This window comes from Entelurus aequoreus, linkage group LG12 (genome assembly GCF_033978785.1).
Source record: "Entelurus aequoreus isolate RoL-2023_Sb linkage group LG12, RoL_Eaeq_v1.1, whole genome shotgun sequence".
Lineage (NCBI taxonomy): Eukaryota > Metazoa > Chordata > Actinopteri > Syngnathiformes > Syngnathidae > Entelurus > Entelurus aequoreus.
In genome coordinates this window covers 5756750-5782464 of record NC_084742.1, presented here as the reverse complement: position 1 = coordinate 5782464, position 25715 = coordinate 5756750, and the positions used below count along the sequence as shown (strand labels likewise).

Below are 25715 nucleotides of genomic sequence, written 5' to 3'. Positions count from 1 at the left end.
TCTGGGAGGAGCTGGACGAAGTGGCTGGGGAGAGGGTAGTCTGGGCTTCCCTGCTTAGGCTGCTGCCCCCGCGACCTGACCTCGGATAAGCGGAAGAAAATGGATGGATGGATGGACAATGCTCTGCAGCATTCTCACAATAACAACGTCCTTTGTTTTTTAATCCGTTATGAAATAAAACATTTGAAAATGGAGCTCATGTCGTCTCTGAACTGAAGTCAGCCAAGCAGCAGTAAAGATGAGATCAATAAGGTGAAAAGGTCAGAAGTAAGGTTTCTTCAGGTAAAACGTGGAGTCTCTACCGCCACCCGGTGGCCGAAAAGTATACCTGCCTGAGGACAGAAGAATGACAGTGTTGGAGAGGAATTAAATTGTTGGGGTAAATTTGGCGATTAAAAGTTCAAAGCGCATCGGATTCCGTGTGACTGTCTGGACGCTACAATTTGTTTGATGTTCAAAATCCCGATGTTCGTCACGGCACCTTATGCGTGTGGCGAGTGTTATGTGGAAACAGTTTTGTTTGGTCGGTGGGTCGAAATTCACGATGGCCTGTGACTGTCACTACACGATCGGTCCACAAACGCGCAAAGACCACGTCACTTCCGTCAAATGGTTTTACGGCAGTTACGATCGTGCCCGCCCTCCCAGTTACCATGGTTTTCTCTTTTGTAATCTTTATTTGAATAACAATATATTATATAAAAGATTACATACAAAACAAAACAAAAGTTACTTAGGAATACAGTATTTATTTTGGAAACTGTGCGTCATTTGTGATTAAGGGCTATATCAGGTTCAAACACTGATGACTTCTATTAAACAGACAAGAAGCAAGGAATTAAACAGAGACAGAATTCAATTTAGCCCACTGAGGAGAAACGTCTGGGCTGTACTCTTTCTACAGTCTTCCACCACGCTCTGACGAAAGATTGCACGCCTCCTCTTTTATTTGGACTTTCCCTGATTACATGGCAACAGCTGTTTCTAAGGGGAGAGGGGGGTCGTAAACAGCCGTTGCCCTCGGTCACAAAACAGTTCAAAGAAAAGATGCCTGGAGCTTGCGTCAGGTCCTGCTTCCTCTCCGCTTTGTAGATCTCGGGTCAAGACAAAATCTTCCTGTGGATTACAATAGAAGAAAGAAACCAACACCTTCATGTCGCTTCTCATCGTACACAGTGGAGTTTTACAAGCCTTCTGCTTGGTAGGATCAAAGACAGCTTTTGTCCTCTCGCCGGGAACTCATGGCAACACAAAGTTTTGTGATAACTTAGATACAATTATTCTGACAGGCTATATAAATAAACTTTGATTGATTGATTTATTGCAACGACAGAAAAGTAAAAGTGATGGAAAATGTGGCGATAAAACTCCCTAAATTTGTTAAATCTACCCCTTGTTCATGTTAATATTCTTGTTCCCTTATACTCCCAGGGAAGATATTATTTTTATACAAAACATTGACAAAACATAAATGTCACAAAACATGATGTATAGCAGCCCGCGACCCCAAAAAGGGACAAACGGTAGAAAATGGATGGATGGATGGATGATGTAGCAGAAGCTCCGTCGTAAAATATTGCAAGTCTCGGAAGTGACCTGCTCTTCGCGCATGCGTGGACAGTGGTATTCCTTTAGTATACACTTACATACATTTTGGTCGCACAATGACTTCCACTGAAACGCATATTTTCAACACACTGAAAACCTGACATAATGCTTTCCCCAAAAATACTGAATGGAACCAAGCATCTCCCTTTGAAATAGAAGGAGAAAAATAGATGTGGGTGTAATTACTTGCGAAATCTCTGGTTAATGCGAGGGACATACAGTGTGGTTGTTCATTCAAATGTAAACATTGACTAACAAACGACTTAAATGCAAAAAACATTGTTAGAAATTCCCTTTGTCAATGATGAAAATAGAAGATAAAGATCCCTATTTAATATGTTAATTGTTGAATATAATTTATTACATTATTGTTGACGTAAACCAGTTAATAATTGAGTCATGCACATTTAAGTTGTTTAAGTCAGCCCAGAGCCTGGGGGTCTTCAAAACTCTTCTTAAGACCTACCTCTTCTTGCTGGCCTTTGACCTGAGCTGAGTCCGCCCACTGGGCCACTATTTCTATTCCCCCCTCACCCCTGACCCCCTTCGATTTAGTTTTTTTTCCAATTTGTCGCACTTTTATTATTATTATTTTTATTTTGCCATTTTTACTTTTTATTCGACCCCTTTTGCCGTGTTGCTTTTGCACTATCTTGTTTGGCTCATTTATTGTTTATGTTCCTTGTTTGTTTTTTCTTTTTGTGTTTTTTTGCTCTACGCTTTTTAACCTGTACAGCACTTTGGTTCAATTTAAAAGTTGTTGTAAACGTGCTCTATAAATAAAGTTGACTTGACTTGACTTAAGTTGAGTCTGTTTGAGTCAGGCAGTTTACCGGGCAGCTAATAGACCTGCATTTAAAATAAACTGCCTTTTTATGACAGCATGTCAAAAATAAATCTACAACTGGATACAATCCACGCCCAAATAACTGATTATTTGCCTCCTATTATTAGACTACATCCCAAAAGTGGCAGATTTGATGACAATCCGCACCACATAAAAAAGGAAAAGTGGACATATTCAATGTTATCAAGTGCAAAAACATGTTTTTACCACCTATGTTGCACTTCAATCTCCATACGCGGCACTGACATTAGTCAGAGTAGCAGCTTGTCCAACACAACAAAATATAAATGACATATGTATTCATTTATTTATGTTTAATTGTTTGTTTAATAACATGGTAAAACACTTATTTAACTACTTTATTAATTCCCAAAGGGAAAATTGTGTGGTTAATCCAATTTGCTGCAAAATAGAAACAGAAGGAAATAAATGTCATTAATAAATAAAAGTAATAAAAAGACACAAGAGTACGAAATGTTGTTTCCCGATGAAAGAAATAGTTCATAAAGTAATAAAAGAAAGGTATACTAGTACAAATTGTTTCCTTCCAAATTAATGACAGCGTAATGTAATAAACTTAAATAAGTACCAAGTACAGCCTGAGTGGACCCTCCAATTACACATCTAATTGGTTCTTGAAATGGTTTCGCAATTGGAGAAAATTGTTTTTTGGAACACCCATAATAAATGTTGGAATTTTGGATAATGTGTTCCATCTTCGACAAACGTCCCTATTTTAGTAAAAGGATGTAATCTGTGTACACTTTAAACACAATAAAAAATAAATAAGTAAGCACAAAATATGGTAACAAAGTTTACAAAAATTTAAAAAAAAAAATCTACGTTCAGTTACTGTTTAAAGATCGTACTGTTGCACTCTCATCCGTTACAAAAAATAACTTTAAATATAAGATCTGTAAAGTTACTCGTGTTATTTTTATACCGACTTCAACAGCAAGTTATGTCATTCCACACTCGAGATCTGACAGCGTTCTGTTGTGTGTCTCACTTAAATCGTTCCCCCTGCAACGATTATAAAGCTACTAGCCACTGCTTAATCTGAGAACACAACTCTAAATGTTCTAGCATCAACCACACATTTACTTCATCTTTAAAGTTTCATCTTTGACGTAGGGATAATATTATAAAGACATGTTGCAGTATTATAACGACATTTAACTTCAGAGGTCCCATGTTCGTGAACGTACCGTGTCTGAAAGGTGATTGGTGGAGAATTAGGAAGCGTTGTGGCTGGGAAGGACTGTCATGTGACTTCAAAGGAGTTCACCTCATTGGCTGCAGCTGGTGGGTAGCCATCTTCCTCAGGACGAAACATCTCCTGTGTGATTTTAGAAAACCATCATGTCAAGCAAAGTCAGATCGTGGCCAGACGCTTCGAAATATCCACTTCAAGAAAACACTGTCAGCGCCTGAAGCCTTTGGGGAACGTTCTGGTGTTCTTAGATTTCAAATTGGTGGAGAAATGGCCGAGTTTGAGCGAGTTAGAAAGTTCGTATTTTTCATGTTTAGTGGTGACGAGAGGGAGATATTTAACTTTAGACTCAACTAGAGAGAAGGGCGCACGTTTGCCATAAAAGTTACATTTTCTGAGAGAGCCAAATATATCTACGTTTTACTGAAACACATGACGCACCATTCACTGCAGTTGCCGGTTTAAACTTCTCATTTAAAGTGGAGTTATCGGCATTGAAAAAAAGACTATGCGGAAACATACTTACTTGGAAGCGTCAGACGAGGGAACAGCGTTCAACAGCATACATACTTTTAACAATCTCCCGACAAAGACCACAGCACACTGCAAAAAGTCAGTGTTCAAAAACAAGAAAAAAAAATACAAAAATGAGGGGTATTTTACTTGAACTAAGCAAAATTATCTGCCAATAGAACAAGAAAATTTGGCTTGTCAGGACTTTCCAAAACAAGTAAAATTAGCTAACCTCAATGAACCCAAAAATACCTTAAAATAAGTATATTCTCACTAATAACAAGTGCACTTTTCTTGATAGAAAAAAAGAGACATTTTTGTCCAATATGTTGAAAAATATTCTTAAATGAAGTAAATGCTAGTGCCATTATCTTGACATAATGATATGCGCATGATTTTTTTTTTTTTCATGCTTGAAGTAAGAAATTATTACTTTAAAAAAGTAGTTTATACTTGTGAGTGTTGATGACACAGCTTTGCAACAGTTGATATTCTAGTTTCAAGCATGTTTTACTCAATATAGGTCATCAAATCTCAGCAACAAGCTGTAATATCTTACTGAGATCATTTAGGACCAACACACTTAAAACAAGTAAAACACTCTAACATAAAATCTGCTTAGTGAGAAGAATTATCTTATCAGACAGAAAATAAGCAAATGTCACCCTTATTTGAGATATTTATTCTTACTCAGATATCAGTTTTTGCAGTGCACCGTAGACTTAAATAGCGACGACTAAACACAGGGAGACAAAATAAAGCTGCTGCAGGACACTCAAAAGGAAGTGGAACTACAAAAAAGGTGTGCAGGACAGGAACTCAACATTAAACATGGAAAAACACTAACAAACCAAAAATAAGGCAAGGCCTGGCGTACACTTTTCTTATTGCACTCAAAGAACAATTTACAATTTTACATATTACATGTAATCTGCCACAATCTAGAATTAGGTTAGAATAGAATAGAAAGATGTATTGACATTGTATCGAATGCTTCATGGTTGCCAATTTTGATCTGTGCTTTAAGACAAATGCAATAATCATGAGTAAATACTGAAAACAATGCTATGGCTGAAAGTACACAGATAAGACATGTGGCAGGTATATAAAACACACATTGATAAAGATAAAACACAAATGAAAAAGTGGGAATTTCTAACAGAATTCAGTCAATTCACTTAGAAGACGTTAGCAAAGGTGGGCTGTGCAAAACCCCGGAAATGATGTGACAAGCTGACCAATCACGGCTCTTTTTTTTGTCAAACTTTATTTAAACAAAAACTATGACACAAATAAAGTCAAACAATCAGAAAATGCAAGTAAACACGTTTTTCAAAATATGTACATGAACATATTTGTTCACTTTAATTTTCCAACAGTCTTTATAAATTGAAGCAAAATAATTACCAAAAAAATAGAACATACGAAAAAACATGAAACGTGCAAAGGATAAAAATTTAGGGAAAAAAAAGAGTCATTACTTTGGTTTTTATTTTGTCTTTATGTCTTTTACAATTTGGGAAGATTTCACAACCTTTTTGTCTTTGTCATCATTAGTGAACGCTGATGCTAAGATAATATTTTTTTTATGTGCCTGTGATCCAGTTTGATCAGTGTCAAAATAAAAGCACATGTTACAAAATAAACCCGGCATTATGCCTGCAGTTGGTCAAGCTAATGGTCTTGTAGTCCATTCCGGTCTTGTGCGGGTCTACAATCTTCGGCAGCTCTTTGGTCTTGCCCGTGGCGGACAACAAACGGAATTTATTGACAGAGATGTGACACAATGTGATATTGATCACAAGCAGCGGTGATTCAAAGAAAGAGGAAATCCTTGTCATGATATCAAGGTGATGAAACGTGAGCCCCGAATGATTTCATAGCAACCAACTTATTTTTCTAATCAAGCCACCAACAGCCAAAGAAGAATCTATGGTATAACAAGAGAAGCAGTCGGATGAAGAAGAAAGCACATCTCCATCTCATCTCCAAGTGTGATGACGTGCCTCAGCCATGGAGACATCTCTCTGTGCACAAAGCATCCTGGAGGAAGAAGATGACTCAGCACATTCCCAACAAACACACATGAATCCAAGTTGAACATCTTCTTCACACAAAGTCCCAAGAACATTTAGAGATGCAAACAGTCCATGTGAGCTAACTCACCGCGTCCCACTCAGCCTTCAGCCGGCATGTTCTCGGGGAGCTCGGCCCCGCCGTGGCGAGCTGTGGGACAAACGCACCGTGAGCCGGTTACTCCCGCTAAGCAAACAGCTCACACTGGTGGAGGAAGAACATCCAGAAGGTGCCTCATCACTCACATCAGATCTTTGAGGGGTGACTTAGAAACATCAAGAAGCAGAGTGCTGATCTTCTACTTCCTGACTAAGATACATTCTTGATGAGTCAGCAAACCTGAATGTGCACACTTGATGTCTCATTTGGTCGATCCTCATCATGAGGACTCATGTCAAAAGTTCGATATAAAGTGTGGCATATTGATGGATGGAAACTCTGTCTTTTATTGTGAAAGTTGAGATTTTCAGGCTAAACTTGTCACAAACGTCTGCATCAGACCTTCATATGAGTGATGCTTCACCACGGCTTTGTTTCTTGCGGCTCAAAGAAAATATGTTTTACTTACGAGCTGGATCGTATTGGGCTGAAATGACAGAGAAACAAAAGGTGAAATGTACTTTTTCCTCACGCCACGCTGTGTTTCTATGTGAGAGTGGGTGCTCTGTCTCTGTGGATCTTTGAGGAGGAGGAGAAGGAAGAAAAAGGAAAAAAGAATGAGAAAAAGGGGCAGAAGAAGAAAAAGAGAAAGGACAAAAGAAGAAAAATAAGAAAAAGAAAGTGAAGAATGAAAAGAAAAAGAAGAAAAGAAGAAGAAAAACAACAATGACAAGTAAAAGAAGGAAATCTGTGTTCCTCACCTTGTCTGTGTCGCCTGACGAGGAAGATGGCCGCCAGGAGGGCCGCCACAGCCACGACCGCCGCCGTGGCACCGATGGCGACGCTCCAGTGGTCTGTTGAGAGCAAAAAGCACAAGTGGAGTGACAAAGCATGAAGAGGAAACCTTCATGACTACTTTGCATGCAGACGTCAAGTGTTGTCATGGTGACATGGCTCAATAACGGCGACACGGATCAATAATGGTGACAGGTGGACTTGTGATAGGAAACATCTCCAACTAAATGTGTCTTTCTCACCTTCATGGCTTGCGTTGCTCAGGATGCTTCTTCTCTCCAGCTTGGTGACCAAGTCCTCCTCGACGCCAGACAGCTGGAACACACATTCGTACTTGCCCTCCACGTCGGCCGTCACCTCCACTTTCAGCCCCACCGACATCTGGAAGGTTCCGTCGTGGTTGGGGAGCAGCTCTCCGTGCTCCACGTCCTCGAACATCTGCTCGCCGTCTTTCCTCCAAAACAGGTCGGCTAGGTCGGGGTAGAAACCTGTCGCCATGCAGGTGACCGGAGAGGACGGCGTCTTCTGGAGGAGGAACACCTCTGGAAGCTCTGCACAGGAAGTGATGTCACGTGTGGACAGAAGACAACGTGGAGAGAAGGTGTGAACGGAGGTGAAGATGGAGAGAAGGTGTGAACGGAGGTGAAGATGGAAAGAAAAGGACAAAAAGAAGATACAATGGAGAGGTGTGAACAGAGGTAAAATGGAGAGAAGTTGTGAACGGAGGTGAAGATGGAGAGAAGTTGTGAACGGAAGTGAAAATGGAGAGAAGTTGGAAATGGAGGTAAAGATGGTGTGAACGGAGGTGAAGATGGATGGAAGGTGTGAACGGAGATGAAGATGGAGAGAAGGTGAGAATAAATGTAAATATGGAAAGAAAGAGAATGAAGTTAAAGATGGAGTGAATGTGAGCATGAAGATGGAGAGAAAAAAGAGAGGGAAGGTAAAAGTGGAGAGAAAAAAGAAAGAATGAAGGGGAAAAGAGAGAATGAAGGTAAAGATGGAGAGAAGGTGTGAGTGGAGGTAAAGATGGAAAAAAAGAAGAATGAATGTAAAGATTGTGAGAAGAAAAAGAATGAAAGAAAAGATGAGAGAAAAAAGTGAATGAAAGTAAAGATGGAAAGAAAGAAGAGAATAAATGTAAAGATTGAGAAAAAAAGAACGAAAGTAAAGATGGAGATAAAGAGAATGAAGGTAAAGATGGAGAGAAGGTGAGAATGAAAGTAAAGATGGGGAAAAGGTGAGAATAAAGGTAAAGATTAAGAGAATGAAGGTAAAGATGGAAAGAAAGAAGAGAATAAAGGTAAAGATTGAGAAAAAAAGAATGAAGGTAATGATGGAGAGAAAGAGAATGAAGGTAAAGATGGAGAAAAGGTGAGAATAAAGGTAACAATGGAAAGAAAGAAGAGAATAAAGGTAAAGATTAAGAGAATGAAGGTAAAGATGGAAAGAAAGAAGAGAATAAAGGTAAAGATTGAGAAAAAAAGAATGAAGGTAAAGATGGAGAGAAAGAGAATGAAGGTAAAGATGGAGGGAAGGTGAGAATAAAAGTAAAGATAGAGAAAAGGTGAGAATAAAGGTAAAGATGGAAAGAAAGAAGAGAATAAAGGTAAAGATGGAAAGACAGAAGAGAATAAAGGTAAAGATTAAGAGAATGAAGGTAAAGATGGAAAGAAAGAAGAGAATAAAGGTAAAGATTAAGAGAATGAAGGTAAAGATGGAAAGAAAGAAGAAAATAAAGGTAAAGATTGAGAAAAAAAGAATGAAGGTAATGATAGAGAGAAAGAGAATGAAGGTAAAGATGGAGAAAATGTGAGAATAAAGGTAAAGATGGAAAGAAAGAAGAGAATAAAGGTAAAGATTAAGAGAATGAAGGTAAAGATGGAAAGAAAGAAGAGAATAAAGGTAAAGATTGAGAAAAAAAGAATGAAGGCAAAGATGGAGAAAAAGAGAATGAAAGTAAAGATAGAGAAAAGGTGAGAATAAAGGTAAAGATGGAAAGAAAGAAGAGAATAAAGGTAAAGATGGAAAGAAAGAAGAGAATAAAGGTAAAGATTGAGAAAAAAGAATGAAGGTAAAGATGGAGAGAAGGTGAGAATGAAAGTAAATATGGAGAAAAATAGAAAATTAAGGTAAAGATGGAAAAAAGGTGAGAATAAAGGTAAAGATGGAAAGAAAGAAGAGAATAAAGGTAAAGATGGAAAGAAAGAAGAGAATAAAGGTAAAGATGGAGAGAAAGAAGAGAATGAAGGTACCGATGGAGAGAAAGAAGAGAATGAAGGTAACGATGGAGAGAAAGAAGAAAATGAAGGTAAAGATGGAGAGAAAGAAGAGAATGGAGAGAAAGTGAGAAAGACAAGTATAAAGAGACAGAGTGTAATGTCAGTAATGTTCCTATAGGAGGCGTGCTAACATGTTAAAAGGTGAAAGTACAATGTGTGTTTTTACCTGTTCTCATTAGGACCTCCTTGCCATACTTCACATACTTCTTCAGGTAAGAAGGACATAGCTCAGTGTAGTAATACTTTAGGTAGTCTAGTGTAAGTATGTCCTGGTCCCACTTGAGTTTGGTGGGGAAAGCTTGTTGTTTTGCTGCAGTCCATGTCCATGTCTTCATGTCCAACGATATGTGATCTTCTCCATCATAACCACGCTGTTCCCAACCTTTAACTTCATCAGTCTCATCATTCCATTCACATCCATACATCCACTGGTAAGTGTGAACACCTGAGAGACACAAAGTGTTGTAAAGCAGAGTGAAACACACACAATGTGTTTTATGTAGAATATTATGGGATGGACAGAGACAAGTGTCAGTGCAGTAATGTGTGTTTTTACTACAGTATAAAAAGAGTACTTCAAATATATTTGAATAGTAGAAAGTTCAAGATAAACAAACCTCCAGTTTGGTTGAAACGCTTCTTAAGATTTTCAATGCTGACTTTGTTGACTTGCTCAGCAACAACCCAGTTCTCTGTTTGTCTCTGCCAGTAGTTTGGATCCTCTTCTGTGATTTGGTTCATCCAGTCCTGTTTGGCTTCTGCTTTCCTGCTCTCGCTGTCATAGTGAACCACCTGGACTTCATCAACATAAGCAACCACCACAAACTCTGGGAAGTTTGGAACTTGAGAGGACGAAGTGTAGAAATACTTCAGCGTGTGAATCACTGAAAGAAGAGCAACTTTTTATTATTTTGTGTCATGTTCAACAATCTTGCAGTGTGAATATTTGATGTCATTCAGTCTTCAGTCGGGTCTTAAAGTGAACATCAAACACTGCCAGACATCACAGTCTACAGTCACATGGTGTCTATGAAAAATACAACACAATAATAATATTACTAACATTTATTTTAATAAGCCATCTGTTGACAGTTTGTACATTTTGAAGATAAACATATTTTTTTTCTCCAATGGAGGATGAATAATGTCAAGTACAAATGTGTAGACGCCCAAAGTTGTACACAACCTCAACACACAGACTAATAACTACTTTCATTTCTCAATAAATATTTTACATTTATGTCACAGGAGGTTAAATAAATTGTTTAACCTTTAATAACAAGTTTGTATTTTTCAAAATTATTTGAGTATATCTAAACATTTGTTTAGGCATTTTGTTTGTCCTAATTAAAAGAAAAGACATAAATTATTTTCACATCATTTGTATGAGCTTTTTTAGTGGGAAATGATATGTTCAATAAATCTCATTCAAAGTTTAAACAAATGATAAAACACAAAAATAATATTGATGTATTTCAGGAGAATTTCCTCAGTCACAGTTAAATTAAAGATGACAGGAAAGTGAGGGAATTTGTTCAAGTTGAACAACAATGAAGATTAAAACAATGACGTTATTCTTGTTATCTCAAAGTAAAAAATGTTAGGATTAAAAATAAATGACAGGTTATATTTTGTAAATAAATATGTTTCAAACGAATCATGATAAGGTAATAATAAGCTTGATTAAGATAAGAACGAGTAGAATTAATAAGTAGAAACTCACAGAATAAGTGGAGGCACAAAGAGGATTTATGAATAATGTTTATAAATGTTTTTTTTTTTTTAAAAAGGAGGACTTACCAGGCGCCCCGCTGTGCATTTGCACGACCAAAAGACAGAATAAAAACAAGTTCATGATGTCAGCACAAAATAAAAAGATGTTTTCCACTTTTAATCCCGCAGAGAAAGACAAACTGACTAACAACCAGGAAACACCAACAAGGAAGTGTCGAGGCTCTTTTAAGAATGCGCCACCTGAGCCAATGAGGAGTCAGCATTTTGTGACGTCATCGTTGATAGAGAGCGCCCCTTGTGGCCATGTCAGGTAAATGCTTGAGTAGCGTTTTCTGGGAAATCACGTGACCTGACAAGAACAACCGGCGCGTCAAGTTTGCAGCCAAATTTCCCTATCAGAGGTTTGTTTTCTTCTAATGTTCACCAACTTATTTATTGGATAGAAAGAAAAAGAAAGAAAGAGGAAGGAAGATGACATTTAAATCGTATTATAGTCCTCTCAAGAAAGCATGCAAATAATGATTGACAGGGCAGAAAGTGCGTCCCCACTTTTCTTCTTTTTATTTCACTTCTGAATTTGAACCTCCATTATGTCTTCCAAGCGTAAGGCGTCCCTGGTGGAGTAACGGGACACGCTTCTGCCTTGCATGGGTTCGATTCCCGGACAGTGTTGCATCGAGAAGGGCAACCGCTCTTATAACTAACTTGAAAGCATTCATGCGATTGATCAAAGTGCTGAAAGTGGGGAAAAGTGTGAGGCAGACGCTTTTGGTGGGCAAATCATCAAAGAAAAGGAAAGTGAAAGTAAAATTAGACACGGTGAAGCCAAACATTGACTGATGTTATCTTTATGCCACTGTCAAGTAAGGAAATGTTGGCAAAAAACACTTACAAGCTTATTTGACTTTGACGCAATTAATGTTTTGAAAATGTGGACTATTTAATATAATAATACATATATTTTATTAATACAATAATAAAGTAATAAGTTTGGGGATGTGTAATATTGTTTGTCTGAATATACTGAATGTTTTCATCTTGGTATAGTTTTAATAAGTTGAGAAATGTGAGAGTAGTTGAGTGTGGAAAAAAATGATGCAGTATTAATAATAATAATAACAACAATGCTCTGCGGGTCGTCCGCAGATCTTGTCCCAAGTGGAGGAGTTCAAGTACCTCGGAGTCTTGTTCACGAGTGAGGGAAGAGTGGATCGTGAGATCGACAGGTGGATCGGTGCGGCGTCTTCAGTAATACGGACGCTGTATCAATCCGTTGTGGTGAAGAAAGAGCTGAGCCGGAAGGCAAAGCTCTCAATTTACCGGTCGATCTACGTTCCCATCCTCACCTATGGTCATGAGCTTTGGGTTATGACCGAAAGGACAAGATCACGGGTACAAGCGGCCGAAATGAGTTTCCTCCGCCGGGTGGCGGGGCTCTCCCTTAGAGATAGGGTGAGAAGCTCTGTCATCCGGGAGGAGCTCAAAGTAAAGCCGCTGCTCCTCCACATCAAGAGGAGCCAGATGAGGTGGTTCAGACATCTGGTCAGGATGCCACCCGAACACCTCCCTAGGGAGGTGTTTCGGACAAGTTCGACCGGTAGGAGGCCACGGGGGAAGACCCAGGACAGGTTGGGAAGACTATCTCTCCCGGCTGGCCTGGGAACGCCTCGGGATCCCCCGGGAGGAGCTGGACGAAGTGGCTGGGGAGAGGTTAGTCTGGGCTTCTCTGTTTAGGCTGCTGCCCCCGCGACCTGACCTCGGATAAGCGGAAGAAAATGGATGGATGGATGGACAATGCTCTGCAGCATTCTCACAATAACAACGTCCTTTGTTTTTTAATCCGTTATGAAATAAAAAATTTGGAAATGGAGCTCATGTCGTCTCTGAACTGAAGTCAACCAAGCAGCAGTAAAGATGAGATCAATAAGGTGAAAAGGTCAGAAGTAAGGTTTCTTCAGGTAAAACATGGAGTCTCTACCGCCACCCGGTGGCCGAAAAGTATACCAGCCTGAGGACAGAAAATTGAGAGTTGGAGAGGAATTAAATTGTTGAAATTGAGCCCGCTGTTGGGGTAAGTTTGGCGATTAAAAGTTCAAAGCGCATCAGATTCCGTGTGACTGTCTGGACGCTACAATTTGTTTGATGTTCAAAATCCCGATGTTCGTCACGGCACCTTATGCGTGTGGCGAGTGTTATGTGGAAACAGTTTTGTTTGGTCGGTGGGTCGAAATTCACGATGGCCTGTGACTGTCACTACACGATCGGTCCACAAACACGCAAAGACCACGTCACTTCCGTCAAATGGTTTTACGGCAGTTACGATCGTGCCCGCCGTCCCAGTTACCATGGTTTTCTCTTTTGTAATCTTTATTTGAATAACAATATTTTATAAAAAATATTACATACAAAACCAAACAAAAGTTACTTAGGAATACAGTATTTATTTTGGAAACTGTGCGTCATTTGTGATTAAGGGCTATATCAGGTTCAAACACTGATGACTTCTATTAAACAGACAAGAAGCAAGGAATTAAACAGAGACAGAATTCAATTTAGCTCATTGAGGAGAAACGTCTGGGCTGTACTCTTTGCACAGTCTTCCACCACGCTCTGACGAAAGATTGCACGCCTCCTCCTTTATTTGGACTTTCCCTGATTACATGGCAACAGCTGTTTCTAAGGGGAGAGGGGGGTCGTAAACAGCCGTTGCCCTCGGTCACAAAACAGTTCAAAGAAAAGATGCCTGGAGCTTGCGTCAGGTCCTGCTTCCTCTCCGCTTTGTAGATCTCGGGTCAAGACAAAATCTTCCTGTGGATTACAATAGAAGAAAGAAACCAACACCTTCATGTCGCTTCTCATCGTACACAGTGGAGTTTTACAAGCCTTCTGCTTGGTAGGATCAAAGACAGCTTTTGTCCTCTCGCCGGGAACTCATGGCAACACAAAGTTTTGTGATCACTTAGATACAATTATTCTGACAGGCTATATAAATAAACTTTGATTGATTTATTTATTGCAACGACACAAAAGTAAAAGTGATGGAAAATGTGGCGATAAAAATCCCTAAATTTGTTAAAACTACCCCTTGTTCATGTTTATATTTTTGTTCCTTTATACTCCTAGGTAAGATATTATTTTTATACAAAACATTGACAAAACATAAATGTCACAAAACATGAAGTATAGCAGCCCGCGACCCCAAAAAGGGACAAGCGGTAGAAAATGGATGGATGGATGGATGATGTAGCAGAAGCTCCGTCGTAAAATATTGCAAGTCTCGGAAGTGACCTGCTCTTCGCGCATGCGTGGACAGTGGTATTCCTTTAGTATACACTTACATACATTTTGGTCGCACAATGACTTCCACTGAAACGCATATTTTCAACACACTGAAAACCTGACATAATGCTTTCCCCAAAAATACTGAATGGATCCAAGCATCTCCCTTCGAAATAGAAGGAGAAAAATAGATGTGGGTGTAATTACTTGCGAAATCTCTGGTTAATGCGAGAGACATGCAGTGTGTTTGTTCATTCAAATGTAAACATTGACTAACAAACGACTTAAATGCAATAAACATTGTTATAAATTCCCTTTGTCAATGATGAAAATAGAAGATAAAGATCCCTATTTAATATGTTAATTGTTGAATATAATTTATTACATTATTGTTGACGTAAACAAGTTAATAATTGAGTCATGCACATTTAAGTTGTTTAAGTCAGCCCAGAGCCTGGGGGTCTTCAAAACTCTTCTTAAGACCTACCTCTTCTTGCTGGCCTTTGACCTGAGCTGAGTCCGCCCACTGGGCCACTATTTCTAGTCCCCCCTCACCCCCGACCCCCTTCGATTTATTTTTTTTTCAATTTGTCGCACTTTTATTATTATTATTTTTATTTTGCCATTTTTACTTTTTATTCGACCCCTTTTGCCGTATTGCTTTTGCACTATCTTGTTTGGCTCATTTATTGTTTATAGTCCTTGTTTGTTTTTTCTTTTTGTGTTTTTTTGCTCTACGCTTTTTAACCTGTACAGCACTTTGGTTCAATTTAAAAGTTGTTGTAAACGTGCTCTATAAATAAAGTTGACTTGACTTGACTTAAGTTGAGTCTGTTTGAGTCAGGCAGTTTACCGGGCAGCTAATAGACCTGCATTTAAAATAAACTGCCTTTTTATGACAGCATGTCAAAAATAAATCTACAACTGGATACAATCTACGCCCAAATAACTGATTATTTGCCTCCTATTATTAGACTACATCCCAAAAGTGGCAGATTTGATGACAATCCACACCACATAAAAAAGGAAAAGTGGACATATTCAATGTTATCAAGTGCAAAAACATGTTTTTACCACCTATGTTGCACTTCAATCTCCATACGCGGCACTGACATTAGTCAGAGTAGCAGCTTGTCCAACACAACAAAATATAAATAACATATTTATTCATTTATTTATGTTTAATTGTTTGTTTAATAAGATGGTAAAACACTTATTTAACTACTTTATTAATTCCCAAAGGGAAAATTGTGTGGTTAATCCAATTTGCTGCAAAATAGAAACAGAAGGAAATAAATGTCATTAATAAATAAAAGTAATAAAAAGACACAAGAGTACGAAATGTTGTTTCCCGATGAAAAAAATAGTTCATAAAGTAATAAAAGAAAGGTTTACTAGTACAAATTGTTTCCTTCCAAATTAATGACAGCGTAATGTAATAAACTTAAATAGGTACCAAGTACAGTCTCAGTGGACCCTCCAATTACACATCTAATTGGTTCTTGAAATGGTTTCGCAATTGGAGAAAATTGTTTTTTGGAACACCCATAATAAATGTTGGAATTGTGGATAATGTGTTCCATCTTCGACAAACGTCCCTATTTTAGTAAAAGGATGTAATCTGTGTACACTTTAAACACAATCAAAAATAAATAAGTAAGCACAAAATATGGTAACAAAGTTTACAAAAAATTTAAAAAAAAAAATCTACGTTCAGTTAAGGTTTAAAGATCGTAATGTTGCACTCTCATCCGTTACAAAAAAATAACTTTAAATATAAGATCTGTAAAGTTACTCGTGTTATTTTTATACCGACTTCAACAGCAAGTTATGTCATTCCACACTCGAGATCTGACAGCGTTCTGTTGTGTGTCTCACTTAAATCGTTCCCCCTGCAACGATTATAACGCTACTAGCCACTGCTTAATCTGAGAACACAACTCTAAATGTTCTAGCATCAACCACACATTTACTTCTTCTTTAACGTTTCATATTTGACGTAGGGATAATATTATAAAGACATGTTACAGTATTATAACGACATTTAACTTCAGAGGTCCCATGTTCGTGAACGTACCGTGTCTGAAAGGTGATTGGTGGAGAATGAGGAAGTGTTGTGGCTGGGAGGGACTGTCATGTGACTTTAAATGAGTTCCCCTCATTGGCTGCAGCTGGTGGGTAGCCATCTTCCTCAGGACAAAGCATCTCCTGTGTGATTTTAGAAAAACATCATGTCAAGCAAAGTCAGATCGTGGCCAGACGCTTCGAAATATCCACTTCTAGACAACAACGTCAGCGCCTGAAGGCTTTGGGGAACGTTCTGGTGTTCTTAGATTTCAAATTGGTGGAGAAATGGCCGAGTTTGAGCGAGTTACAAAGTTCGAATTTTTCATGTTTAGTTCTGACGAGAGGGAGATATTTAACTTTAGTCTCAATTAGAGAGAAGGGCGCACGTTTGTCATAAAAGTTACATTTTCTTAGAGAGCCAAATATATCTACGTTTTACTGAAACACATGACGCACCATTCACTGCAGTTGCCGGTTTAAACTTCTCATTTAAAGTGGAGTTATCGGCATTGAAAAAAAGACTATGCGGAAACATACTTACTTGGAAGCGTCAGACGAGGGAACAGCGTTCAACAGCATACATACTTTTAACAATCTCCCGACAAAGACCACAGCACACTGCAAAAAGTCAGTGTTCAAAAACAAGAAAAAAAAATACAAAAATGAGGGGTATTTTACTTGAACTAAGCAAAATTATCTGCCAATAGAACAAGAAAATGTGGCTTGTCAGGACTTTCCAAAACAAGTAAAATTAGCTAACCTCAATGAACCCAAAAATACCTTAAAATAAGTATATTCTCACTAATAACAAGTGCACTTTTCTTTGTAGAAAAAAGAGACCTTTTTGCCCAATATGTTGAAAAATATTCTTAAATGAAGTAAATGCTAGTGCCATTATCTTGACATAATGATATGCGCATGATTTTTTTTTTTTCATGCTTGAAGTAAGAAATTATTACTTTAAAAAAGTAGTTTTATACTTGTGAGTGTTGATGACACAGCTTTGCAACAGTTGATATTCTAGTTTCAAGCATGTTTTACTCAATATAGGTCATCAAATCTCAGCAACAAGCTGTAATATCTTACTGAGATCATTTAGGACCAACACACTTAAAACAAGTAAAACACTCTAACATAAAATCTGCTTAGTGAGAAGAATTATCTTATCAGACAGAAAATAAGCAAATGTCACCCTTATTTGAGATATTTATTCTTACTTAGATATCAGTTTTTGCAGTGCACCGTAGACTTAAATAGCGACGACTAAACACAGTTAGACAAAATAAAGCTGCTGCAGGACACTCAAAAGGAAGTGGAACTACAAAAAAGGTGTGCAGGACAGGAACTCAACATTAAACATGGAAAAACACTAACAAACCAAAAATAAGGCAAGGCCTGGTGTACACTTTTCTTATTGCACTCAAAGAACAATTTACAATTTTACATATTACATGTAATCTGCCACAATCTAGAATTAGGTTAGAATAGAATAGAAAGATGTATTGACATTGTATCGAATGCTTCATGGTTGCCAATTTTGATCTGTGCTTTAAGACAAATGCAATAATCATGAGTAAATACTGAAAACAATGCTATGGCTGAAAGTACACAGATAAGACATGTGGCAGGTATATAAAACACACATTGATAAAGATAAAACACAAATGAAAAAGTGGGAATTTCTAACAGAATTCAGTCAATTCACTTAGAAGACGTTAGCAAAGGTGGGCTGTGCAAAACCCCGGAAATGATGTGACAAGCTGACCAATCACGGCTCTTTTTTTTGTCAAACTTTATTTAAACAAAAACTATGACACAAATAAAGTCAAACAATCAGAAAATGCAAGTAAACACGTTTTTCAAAATATGTACATGAACATATTTGTTCACTTTAATTTTCCAACAGTCTTTATAAATTGAAGCAAAATAATTACCAAAAAAATAGAACATACGAAAAAACATGAAACGTGCAAAGGATAAAAATTTAGGGAAAAAAAAGAGTCATTACTTTGGTTTTTATTTTGTCTTTATGTCTTTTACAATTTGGGAAGATTTCACAACCTTTTTGTCTTTGTCATCATTAGTGAACGCTGATGCTAAGATAATATTTTTTTTATGTGCCTGTGATCCAGTTTGATCAGTGTCAAAATAAAAGCACATGTTACAAAATAAACCCGGCATTATGCCTGCAGTTGGTCAAGCTAATGGTCTTGTAGTCCATTCCGGTCTTGTGCGGGTCTACAATCTTCGGCAGCTCTTTGGTCTTGCCCGTGGCGGACAACAAACGGAATTTATTGACAGAGATGTGACACAATGTGATATTGATCACAAGCAGCGGTGATTCAAAGAAAGAGGAAATCCTTGTCATGATGTCAAGGTGATGAAACGTGAGCCCCGAATGATTTCATAGCAACCAACTTATTTTTCTAATCAAGCCACCAACAGCCAAAGAAGAATCTATGGTATAACAAGAGAAGCAGTCGGATGAAGAAGAAAGCACATCTCCATCTCATCTCCAAGTGTGATGACGTGCCTCAGCCATGGAGACATCTCTCTGTGCACAAAGCATCCTGGAGGAAGAAGATGACTCAGCACATTCCCAACAAACACACATGAATCCAAGTTGAACATCTTCTTCACACAAAGTCCCAAGAACATTTAGAGATGCAAACAGTCCATGTGAGCTAACTCACCGCGTCCCACTCAGCCTTCAGCCGGCATGTTCTCGGGGAGCTCGGCCCCGCCGTGGCGAGCTGTGGGACAAACGCACCGTGAGCCGGTTACTCCCGCTAAGCAAACACCTCACACTGGTGGAGGAAGAACATCCAGAAGGTGCCTCATCACTCACATCAGATCTTTGAGGGGTGACTTAGAAACATCAAGAAGCAGAGTGCTGATCTTCTACTTCCTGACTAAGATACATTCTTGATGAGTCAGCAAACCTGAATGTGCACACTTGATGTCTCATTTGGTCGATCCTCATCATGAGGACTCATGTCAAAAGTTCGATATAAAGTGTGGCGTATTGATGGATGGAAACTCTGTCTTTTATTGTGAAAGTTGAGATTTTCAGGCTAAACTTGTCACAAACGTCTGCATCAGACCTTCATATGAGTGATGCTTCACCACGGCTTTGTTTCTTGCGGCTCAAAGAAAATATGTTTTACTTACGAGCTGGATCGTATTGGGCTGAAATGACAGAGAAACAAAAGGTGAAATGTACTTTTTCCTCACGCCACGCTGTGTTTCTATGTGAGAGTGGGTGCTCTGTCTCTGTGGATCTTTGAGGAGGAGGAGAAGGAAGAAAAAGGAAAAAAGAATGAGAAAAAGGGGAAGAAGAAGAAAAAGAGAAAGGACAAAAGAAGAAAAATAAGAAAAAGAAAGTGAAGAATGAAAAGAAAAAGAAGAAAAGAAGAAGAAAAACAACAATGACAAGTAAAAGAAGGAAATCTGTGTTCCTCACCTTGTCTGTGTCGCCTGACGAGGAAGATGGCCGCCAGGAGGGCCGCCACAGCCACGACCGCCGCCGTGGCACCGATGGCGACGCTCCAGTGGTCTGTTGAGAGCAAAAAGCACAAGTGGAGTGACAAAGCATGAAGAGGAAACCTTCATGACTACTTTGCATGCAGACGTCAAGTGTTGTCATGGTGACATGGCTCAATAACGGCGACACGGATCAATAATGGTGACAGGTGGACTTGTGATAGGAAACATCTCCAACTAAATGTGTCTTTCTCACCTTCATGGCTTGCGTTGCTCAGGATGCTTCTTCTCTCCAGCTTGGTGACCAAGTCCTCCTCGACGCCAGACAGCTGGAACACACATTCGTACTTGCCCTCCACGTCGGCCGTCACCTCCACTTTCAGCCCCACCGACATCTGGAAGGTTCCGTCGTGGTTGGGGAGCAGCTCTCCGTGCTCCACGTCCTCGAACATCTGCTCGCCGTCTTTCCTCCAAAACAGGTCGGCTAGGTCGGGGTAGAAACCTGTCGCCATGCAGGTGACCGGAGAGGACGGCGTCTTCTGGAGGAGGAACACCTCTGGAAGCTCTGCACAGGAAGTGATGTCATGTGTGGACAGAAGGTGAGAACGGAGGTGAAGATGGAGAGAAGGTGTGAACGGAGGTGAAGATGGAAAGAAGGTGTGAACGGAGGTAAAGACGGAAAGAAATGGACAAAAAGAAGATACAATGGAGAGGTGTGAACAGAGGTGAAATGGAGAGAAGTTGTGAACGGAAGTGAAAATGGAGAGAAGTTGTAAACGGAGGTAAAGATGGTGTGAACGGAGGTGAAGATGGATGGAAGGTGTGAACGGAGATGAAGATGGAGAGAAGGTAAGCATAAAGGTAAATATGGAAAAAAAGAGAATGAAGTTAAAGATGGAGAGAAAAAAGAGAATGAAGGTAAAGGTGGAGAGAAAAAAGAAAGAATGAAGGGGAAAAGAGAGAATGAAGGTAAAGATGGAGAGAAGGTGTGAGCGGAGGTAAAGATGGAAAGAAAAGGACAAAAAGAAGGTAAAGATGGAGAGAAGTTGTGAACGGAGGTGACGATGGATGGAAGATGTGAACGGAGGTTAAGATGGAGAGGTGAGAATAAAAGTTAAAATGGAGAGAAATAAGAAAATAAAGGTAAATATGGAAAGAAAGAGAATGAAGGTAAAGATGGAGAGAATGTGAGCATAAAGAAGGAGAAAGAAAAGAGAATGAATGTAAAGGTGGAGAGAAAAAAGAAAGAATGAAGGGGAAAAGAGAGAATGAAGGTAAAGATGGAGAGAAGGTGAGAATGAAAGTAGAGATGGGGAAAAGGTGAGAATAAAGGTAAAGATGGAAAGAAAGAAGAGAATAAAGGTAAAGATTAAGAGAATGAAGGTAAAGATGGAAAGAAAGAAGAGAATAAAGGTAAAGATTGAGAAAAAAAGAATGAAGGTAATGATGGAGAGAAAGGTGAGAATAAAGGTAACGATGGAAAGAAAGAAGAGAATAAAGGTAAAGATTAAGAGAATGAAGGTAAAGATGGAAAGAAAGAAGAGAATAAAGGTAAAGATTGAGAAAAAAAGAATGAAGGTAAAGATGGAGAGAAAGAGAATGAAGGTAAAGATGGAGGGAAGGTGAGAATAAAAGTAAAGATAGAGAAAAGGTGAGAATAAAGGTAAAGATGGAAAGAAAGAAGAGAATAAAGGTAAAGATGGAAAGAAAGAAGAGAATAAAGGCAAAGATTAAGAGAATGAAGGTAAAGATGGAAAGAAATAAGAGAATAAAGGTAAACATTAAGAGAATGAAAGTAAAGATGGAAAGAAAGAAGAAAATAAAGGTAAAGATTGAGAAAAAAAGAATGAAGGTAATGATAGAGAGAGAGAGAATGAAGGTAAAGATGGAGAAAAGGTGAGAATAAAGGTAAAGATGGAAAGAAAGAAGAGAATAAAGGTAAAGATGGAAAGAAAGAAGAGAATAAAGGTAAAGATTAAGAGAATGAAGGTAAAGATGGAAAGAAAGAAGAGAATAAAGGTAAAGATTGAGAAAAAAAGAATGAAGGTAAAGATGGAGAGAAAGAGAATGAAAGTAAAGATAGAGAAAAGGTGAGAATAAAGGTAAAGATGGAAAGAAAGAAGAGAATAAAGGTAAAGATTGAGAAAAAAAGAATGAAGGTAAAGATGGAGAGAAGGTGAGAATGAAAGTAAATATGGAGAAAAATAGAGAATGAAGGTAAAGATGGAAAAAAGGTGAGAATAAAGGTAAAGATGGAAAGAAAGAAGAGAATAAAGGTAAATATTAAGAGAATTAAGGTAAAGATGGAAAGAAAGAAGAGAATATAGGTAAAGATGGAGAGAAAGAAGAGAATAAAGGTAAAGATGGAGAGAAAGAAGAGAATGAAGGTAAAGATTGAGAAAAAAAGAATGAAGGTAAAGATGGAGAGAAGGTGAGAATGAAAGTAAATATGGAGAAAAATAGAGAATGAAGGTAAAGATGGAAAAAATGTGAGAATAAAGGTAAAGATGGAAAGAAAGAAGAGAATAAAGGTAAATATTAAGAGAATTAAGGTAAAGATGAAAAGAAAGAAGAGAATAAAGGTAAAGATGGAGAGAAAAAAGAGAATAAAGGTAAAGATGGAGAGAAAGAAGAGAATGAAGGTAAAGATAGAGAGAAAGAAGAGAATGGAGAGAAAGTGAGAAAGAAAAGTATAAAGAGACAGAGTGTAATGTCAGTAATGTTCCTATAGGGGGCGTGCTAACATGTTAAAAGGTGAAAGTACAAGGTGTGTTTTTACCTGTTCTCATTAGGACCTCCTTGCCATTGTTCACATGCTTCTTCAAGTAAGAAGGACATTCCTCAGTGTAGTAATACTTATTGTAGTCTAGTCTAAGTATGTCCTGGTCCCACTTGAGTTTGGTGGGGAAAGCTTGTTGTTTTGCTGCAGTCCATGTCCATGTCTTCATGTCCAACGATATGAAATCTTCTCCATCATAACCATACTGATTCCAACCTTTAACTTCATCAGTCTCATCATTCCATTCACATCCATACATCCACTGGTAAGTGTGAACACCTGAGAGACACAAAGTGTTGTAAAGCAGAGTGAAACACACACAATGTGTTTTATGTAGAATATTATGGGATGGACAGAGACAAGTGTCAGTGCAGTAATGTGTGTTTTTACTACAGTATAAAAAGAGTACTTCAAATATATTTGAATAGTAGAAAGTTCAAGATAAACAAACCTCCAGTTTGGTTGAAACGCTTCTTAAGAATTTCAATGTTGACTTTGTCGACTTGCTCCTGAGCAACACCGATCTCTGTGTTTCTCTGCCAGTAGTTTGGATCCTCTTCTGTGATTTGGTTCATCCAGTCCTGTTTGGCTTCTGCTTTCCTGCTCTCGCTGTCATAGTGAACCACCTGGACTTCATCAACATAACCAACAATCACAAACTCTGGGAAGTTTGGAACTTGAGAGGACGAAGTGTAGAAATACTTCAGCGTGTGAATCACTGAAAGAAGAGCAACTTTTTATTATTTTGTGTCATGTTCAACAATCTTGCAGTGTGAATATTTGATGTCATTCAGTCTTCAGTCGGGTCTTAAAGTGAACATCAAACACTGCCAGACATCACAGTCTACAGTCACATGGTGTCTATGAAAAATACAACACAATAATAATATTACTAACATTTATTTTAATAAGCCATCTGTTGACAGTTTGTACATTTTGAAAATAAACGTATTTTTTTTCTCCAATGGAGGAAGAATAATGTCAAGTACAAATGTGTAGACGCCCAAAGTTGTACACACCCTCAACACACAGACTAATAACTACTTTCATTTCTCAATAAATATTTTACATTTATGTCACAGGAGGTTAAATAAATTGTTTAACCTTTAATAACAAGTTTGTATTTTTCAAAATTATTTGTGTATATCTAAACATTTGTTTAGGCATTTTGTTTGTCCTAATTAAAAGAAAAGACATCAATTATTTTCGCATCATTTGTATGAGCTTTTTTGGTGGGAAATGATATGTTCAATAAATCCCATTCAAAGTTTAAACAAATGATAAAACACAAAAATAATATTGATGTATTTCAGGAGAATTTCCTCAGTCACAGTTCAATTAAAGATGACAGGAAAGTGAGTGAATTTGTTCAAGTTGAACAACAATGAAGATGAAAACAATGACGTTTTCTTGTTATCTCAAAGTAAAAAATGTTAGGATTAAAAATAAATGACAGGTTATATTTTGTAAATAAATATGTTTCAAACAAATCATGATAAGGTAATAATAAGCTTGATTAAGATAAGAACGAGTAGAATTAATAAGTAGAAACTCACAGAATAAGTGGAGGCACAAAGAGGATTTATGAATAATGTTTATAAATGTATTTAAAAATTAAAAAAAGGAGGACTTACCAGGCGCCCCGCTGTGCATTTGCACGACCAAAAGACAGAATAAAAACAAGTTCATGATGTCAGCACAAAATAAAAAGATGTTTTCCACTTTTAATCCCGCAGAGAAAGACAAACTGACTAACAACCAGGAAACACCAACAAGGAAGTGTCGAGGCTCTTTTAAGAATGCGCCACCTGAGCCAATGAGGAGTCAGCATTTTGTGACGTCATCGTTGATAGAGAGCGCTCCTTGTGGCCATGTCAGGTAAATGCTTCAGTAGCATTTTCTGGGAAATCACGTGACCTGACAAGAACAACCGGCGCGTCAAGTTTGCAGCCAAATTTCCCTATCAGAGGTTTGTTTTCTTCTAATGTTCACCCACTTATTTATTGGATAGAAAGAAAAAGAAAGAAAGAGGAAGGAAGATGAAATTTAAATCGTATTATAGTCCTCTCAAGAAAGCATACAAATAATGATTGACAGGGCAGAAAGTGCGTCCCCACTTTTCTTTTTTATTTCACTTCTGAATTTGAACCTCCATTATGTCTTCCAAGCGTAAGGCGTCCCTGGTGGAGTAACGGGACACGCTTCTGCCTTGCATGGGTTCGATTCCCGGACAGTGTTGCATCGAGAAGGGCAACCGCTCTTATAACTAACTTGAAAGCATTCATGCGATTGATCAAAGTGCTGAAAGTGGGGAAAAGTGTGAGGCAGACGCTTTTGGTGGGCAAATCATCAAAGAAAAGGAAAGTGAAAGTGAAATTAGACACGGTGAAGCCAAACATTGACTGATGTTATCTTTATGCCACTGTCAAGTAAGGACATGTTGGCAAAAAACACTTACAAGCTTATTTGACTTTGACGCAATTCATGTTTTGAAAATGCGGACTATTTAATATAATAATACATATATTTTATTAATACAATAATAAAGTAATACGTTTGGGGATGTGTAATATTGTTTGTCTGAATATATTGAATGTTTTCATCCTGGAATAGTTTTAATAAGTTGAGAAATGTGAAAGTAGTTGAGTGTGGAAAAAAATGATGCAGTATTAATAATAATAATAACAACAATGCTCTGCGGGTCGTCCGCAGATCTTGTCCCAAGTGGAGGAGTTCAAGTACCTCGGAGTCTTGTTCACGAGTGAGGGAAGAGTGGATCGTGAGATCGACAGGTGGATCGGTGCGGCGTCTTCAGTAATGCGGACGCTGTATCGATCCGTTGTGGTGAAGAAGGAGCTGAGCCGGAAGGCAAAGCTCTCAATTTACCGGTCGATCTACGTTCCCATCCTCACCTATGGTCATGAGCTTTGGGTTATGACC

At 38.2% G+C, this 25715-nt stretch overlaps 2 protein-coding genes across 2 annotated transcripts; both read right to left on the bottom strand.

The window, feature by feature from the left end:
- Positions 1-3719: 3719 nt before the first annotated feature.
- On the bottom strand, positions 3720-11252 carry LOC133662582 (class I histocompatibility antigen, F10 alpha chain-like). The gene is made up of 8 exons (XM_062066696.1): positions 11234-11252; positions 10051-10317; positions 9600-9878; positions 7394-7702; positions 7118-7210; positions 6826-6935; positions 6348-6407; positions 3720-3794 (listed from the first exon to the last, which is right to left on the bottom strand). Exons 1-8 carry the CDS (start codon positions 11250-11252, stop codon positions 3720-3722), a joined length of 1212 nt encoding a protein of 403 aa, XP_061922680.1.
- Positions 11253-19216: 7964 nt separating this feature from the next.
- On the bottom strand, positions 19217-24464 carry LOC133662581 (class I histocompatibility antigen, F10 alpha chain-like). Its single transcript, XM_062066695.1, has 6 exons — positions 24410-24464; positions 23227-23493; positions 22776-23054; positions 20253-20561; positions 19977-20069; positions 19217-19266 (listed from the first exon to the last, which is right to left on the bottom strand). The coding sequence occupies exons 1-6, from the start codon at positions 24462-24464 to the stop codon at positions 19217-19219; spliced, it is 1053 nt and encodes a 350-aa protein (XP_061922679.1).
- Positions 24465-25715: the final 1251 nt, after the last annotated feature.

What these genes read in the sequence shown, in the direction of transcription:
- LOC133662582 (XM_062066696.1), bottom strand. An exon ending in GCGTTTCAACCAAACTGGAG is followed by an intron (nt 9,879 to 10,050) that starts GTTTGTTTATCT and finishes TGTGTCTCTCAG; the next exon opens with GTGTTCACACTTACCAGTGG. An exon ending in GGAGGTCCTAATGAGAACAG is followed by an intron (nt 7,703 to 9,599) that starts GTAAAAACACAC and finishes CTTCCTGTGCAG; the next exon opens with AGCTTCCAGAGGTGTTCCTC.
- LOC133662581 (XM_062066695.1), bottom strand. Translation starts at nt 24,464, where the DNA reads ATGAACTTGTTTTTATTCTGTCTTTTGGTCGTGCAAATGCACAGCGGG. An exon ending in AATGCACAGCGGGGCGCCTG is followed by an intron (nt 23,494 to 24,409) that starts GTAAGTCCTCCT and finishes CTCTTCTTTCAG; the next exon opens with TGATTCACACGCTGAAGTAT. An exon ending in GGAGGTCCTAATGAGAACAG is followed by an intron (nt 20,562 to 22,775) that starts GTAAAAACACAC and finishes CTTCCTGTGCAG; the next exon opens with AGCTTCCAGAGGTGTTCCTC.